The sequence below is a fragment of the Oreochromis niloticus genome, linkage group LG9 (genome assembly GCF_001858045.2).
Source record: "Oreochromis niloticus isolate F11D_XX linkage group LG9, O_niloticus_UMD_NMBU, whole genome shotgun sequence".
Classification (NCBI taxonomy): Eukaryota; Metazoa; Chordata; class Actinopteri; order Cichliformes; family Cichlidae; genus Oreochromis; species Oreochromis niloticus.
The window spans coordinates 7672293-7676672 of record NC_031974.2 but is presented as its reverse complement, the minus strand read 5'-3'; the positions used below and the strand labels follow the sequence as shown (position 1 = coordinate 7676672).

The 4380-nt window shown below is 46.7% G+C and overlaps 1 protein-coding gene across 1 annotated transcript; it reads left to right on the top strand.

The window, feature by feature from the left end:
* Positions 1–1581: 1581 nt before the first annotated feature.
* Positions 1582–3758, top strand: LOC102080242 (vegetative cell wall protein gp1). The gene is made up of 4 exons (XM_019352431.1): positions 1582–2282; positions 2371–2677; positions 2861–2995; positions 3192–3758. Exons 2-4 carry the CDS (start codon positions 2639–2641, stop codon positions 3756–3758), a joined length of 741 nt encoding a protein of 246 aa, XP_019207976.1. The 5' UTR covers positions 1582–2282; positions 2371–2638.
* Positions 3759–4380: the final 622 nt, after the last annotated feature.

Sequence of the window (4380 nt, the reverse complement as noted above, 5' to 3'; positions counted from 1 at the left end):
TATGTATTTTTTAAAATTCCAATCCATTCTTCTTTTGCAGCGTTTAAATAACCTTTATCAGATTTGATGGTTTTGTTACAGACTTTTCAAAAAAGTGTTTTGTTTTTCTTTCACAAATGTGGGGATTAAATGTACAAAATGTACAAAAATACTGATGTCATGTTTTGCAACGAGGACCCAGGCACAGAGAGACCTGATGAATTTAAGAATCTTATGATTTTATAAAGAAATTTGCAGACTTGCACAGAGATGGTAAAATTTTGATGACTGATAACAGAGACGAGGACAGGGAGGAACAGGGGTTTAAATGCACCAAGGAGACAGACAGAGAGAACTCAGGACAACTGGAGACATTTAAGGATGCAGGGACTGACAGAGACGGGAAAGAAGTCTCATCTTGACGAATAAAGTGTATCTTGCCTGACTGGGCAGCTCTCTGGGTGCTCAGCACCCCCAAAGCTCTTATCCTAGAATCGCCCCTGATACACACTATACAATTTTTCATAACGGATGAGTTTTTGTTTGTTTGTTTGTTTGTTTGTTTGTTTGGGTGTGTTTGTTTTTTTTATTCCCACCTATGCTTCTAATTTCTATGTTTAAAAAAAAACAACAGGAGTTATGCAGGTTTACTATGATGAAAACTCCAGACTCACAGTGAAACATCATGCTGTGTAACACTATTGTCAAGTGTTCTCTGTCTGTGAGGTGCCCACACTTGAAAAAGACCAGACTTTGAATTTCACTCAATTTATTTTTTGACCAGTTTCTTAGGTAGCTGTTTTGCTGGATAGATAGGTAGGTAGGTAGGTAGGTAGGTGAAAAACCGATAGCCCGTCTAGCTCAAAGTCTTCCTCACAGTGGAAAGTGGATTGTGCTTTGTTTGCTGTCCTCTCAGTATGTCGCACCCAGGTCAAATGGCTGCTGCATGCATTTTAAGGTCTACTAGGCACGCCTGCCCTTGATTGCTCTAATTCAGCTCACCTGGCGGAGCGGTGCACACCAGGCCGCGCTTAGTTATAGATTACACACAAGGTCTAATCAGCAGCAGCACAGAGCAGATAGTGGGCAGGAGGAGGAAGAGAAGAGTAACAGCACCAGTGTAAAGTTCAGGAAAGTTTCTTCATGGTTCAGAGGCTGCTCGGCAGAGGATGATTTAAAGATGTGTGTGAAATGGGCTGTTATGATTGGTCAGAAAATGTGATGGCGGTTGCCTTTTTATAAAGAGTAGCCTTTCCTTTTCACCAGCGGTCATGGCCGCTAAAGAGCGTTTCCCTGAGCCTTAAAACTGCCAAGACGGCACGGCGCTGTCACGCTGATGGTAAAAACACAGCCCAGATGCAGGGGCAGAGCTAGAAGGGTGGCATGGGTTGGCAAGTGCCACCCTAAAATGATCCCTTGCCACCCTAGTTTTGCATATAAGATAGCATTAACACTTTGAGCGTAGTTACCATCAACAGTGAATACAAATACTAAAACTGAATATATTGCATAGTGTTAACCCCCCCCCCCACGATTAACAAATGGTTCAGCCCATAGCTCAGACCAGCTTTTTTCTTGTTTTCAGTAGCAGGAGATGCTTATGATTGTGCCAGAGCACATTTTGAAAAACACCGTTATGCTTAGTAGCGGTCAGCAGCTATATGCTCCATAAAACAACAAAGTACCTATCCACAGGACAAACTTTGTTTCAAACCTTGTTCCCTCATCAACCAGGTGCTAAGGAACTGCTTTTATCTCAGGATTACAGCTTAATAGCCGTTCTTTTACCCATTCCCGTTCATTAACCATAGAGCACACCTTCTCTCTGTGCATTAAAACTCGCGCTTCTGCTATATAGTTTACGCCACTTGATTTACGGCACCTTGTCGCTCTGTGACTTTCAAAATTAAAGCATCCGCTGGGTCCAAGCTCCAACAATATAATAGCCACTCATAAGTTTACAAAACACTTTACAAAAGAGGTGTATTGGCTTCATTTTTAGATAACTAGTTGTATATGTCATGGCCTGGGTCTAGGGACCCAGGGCTCATATATTTTAGTGTATGTTTATGTTTATATTTTCCGTGTGGTGTTTTGGTTTTCTCTCCTTTTTCTCCATGTCTCTCCGTGTGAGCTTCCAGAGGTTTTGGTTCGCTGAGGAGACTGCAAACCCAGAAGTGTTTCTGCTCTAGAGACAGCCACACCTGCCACTCGTTGTCCTCTGCCAGCTGCAGCAGATTACGCTCGTCAAGGGAGCGGCATTTAAGACTGTAGCTGACCTGATGCTGACGCTGGATCCTTGAGTAAGAACTCGTCAGTACAGCCGTAGACTTGATATAAACCTTCAAGAACGTAGATTCCCTGCTAACCTGAATGTGTTTGTGTTACCAGGAATCTGGAGCGGAGTGTGTTTTTGGAAGTCACGGTGTGGGAGTTTTTGGAGTCGCCACTTTTCACCGTTCACAAACATCTGCACTGTGTGGGATTCAGGGAGAATCGCCACGGGACCACAGTGCCGGGATTTTGTGTATAGTTGTGTGTTTTCCACCCCCTGTAAATAAATCCACTGTCCTTCACTAAGAGTCTCGCGTTTGGGCCTTACTTTCACTGCCACTCCACGGTCTGCCATCGCAGCCCGTGACAGAAGGATCCAGCCATTATGGACCCAGCGGACTCAATGGAGAAGCTCAAGAGGGAGGTAACTGGCAAAGTTAATAAGCTGTGTGACCTATGGATAAATACACCCAGAGAGGAGTTTCATCGCGCTGTGGAGAAGCGATTGCAGGAGATGCTGCTTTGCTTCCCCTGGGTTATAGACTCTCTCTACCCGATCGTGGCGGATTTTTTGCTTAACACTCTCCACCTCTATTCTCCTAAACAGGCTGCTTTTCAGCCCGACCAGCTGGTGGAACCTCAGCCTGACACGCCGGCCCTGGCATCGTCAAAGAAGCGACGCTCGCGCCGCGGGCGCTCCTCACCGCAGCTGGATTCCCGGACTTTTCATCAGTCGGCTGCGGTGAGTCATATGGACAGTTCATCATCACTCCCTTGGGTATACATCATCTGTATACCCAACCATGGGCTGTGTGAGTGCTAACCTTGTAGCACAGCCGGTAGCCGTAGCACAGCCTGCTGCCCAGCTAGTAGCACAGCCTGCTGCCCAGCTAGTAAGTCACTCTTTAGTCCAGTCAGCCTCTCATCTTCATCCTCAGTTGGAGGTCGATACACCTGCTGGACCTACTCTGCCGTCAGTTCACCCGCCTGTTGTTCCTGCATCACGGTCCAGTCTACCGCAAGTAGCTGCCACAGCATCATCACCTCCGCCCTCTGCAGCTGCTTCTCCACCAGCGTCCCATCACACTGCAGCGACCGCAGCACTCTCAGCTTCACCATCCACATCACCTACTCTACCATCATCTCCACCACCTGCAGCTGCCGTATCACCATCTTCACCTTCGGATCAACCATCTGTAGCTGCAGCGCAGCCGGAGGAGCCCGCGCCACAGCCCGCGCCGCCTGCAGAGGAGCTCGGTGAGCGGGGGGAGCCCGTGCTGCAGCCCGCGCCACCTGCGGAGGAGCTTGGCGAGCGGGAGGAGCCCGCGCCGCAGCCCGCGCCGCCAACGGAGGAGCTCAAAGAGCCGGAGGGACCGGCGCCGCCAGCGGAGGAGCTCAAAGAGCCGGAGGGACCGGCGCCGCCAGCGGAGGAGCTCAGCGAGCGGGAGAAGCGCGCATTGTCACCGGAAGACCTCGGCGTGCCATCGCAGCCCGTGACAGTATAGGTTTACAAAATGTACATTTTATATTTGCATTTCAAGTTATAAAAATTGACTCAACATGTCTGTGGCTTTTTTACAGTAAAAAATATTACTAGGATTTAAAGTTCTTTTTGTGATTTCAGATCAGTAATACTAATGCAGTATGTCAGCGCAAAAAAAAAAAAAAAAAAAAAAAAAAAACTAAATTCAGTTGCGCTGAAAATGGTAAATGACCTGTATTTGTATAGCGCTTTACTAGTCACTAAGGACCCCAACGTGCTTTACACAACCAGTCATTCACCCATTCACACACACGTTCACACACTGGTGATGGCAAGCTACATTGTAGCCACAGCCACCCTGGGGCGCACTGACAGAGGCGCCCCAGGGTGATACCAAACAAGGCAAGGGGAAAATAATGAAATGAAACAATCTGAGGGTGAAATACAAACATAAACTCAAAAGGAGTCAAAAATGGCCGGTTGTATTTCGGACCTCAGAAGGTTAATCCAACAAATCATGAAAAATTAGGTTTAAATTTTCATTTATGACCGTGCAGATTTCTGACATTTTGTGTAATTTAAGCATGTAACAATGTGATTGTTTTCTAACAAAAAACAGTGTGAAACTTAAGTTTGACTTGTGT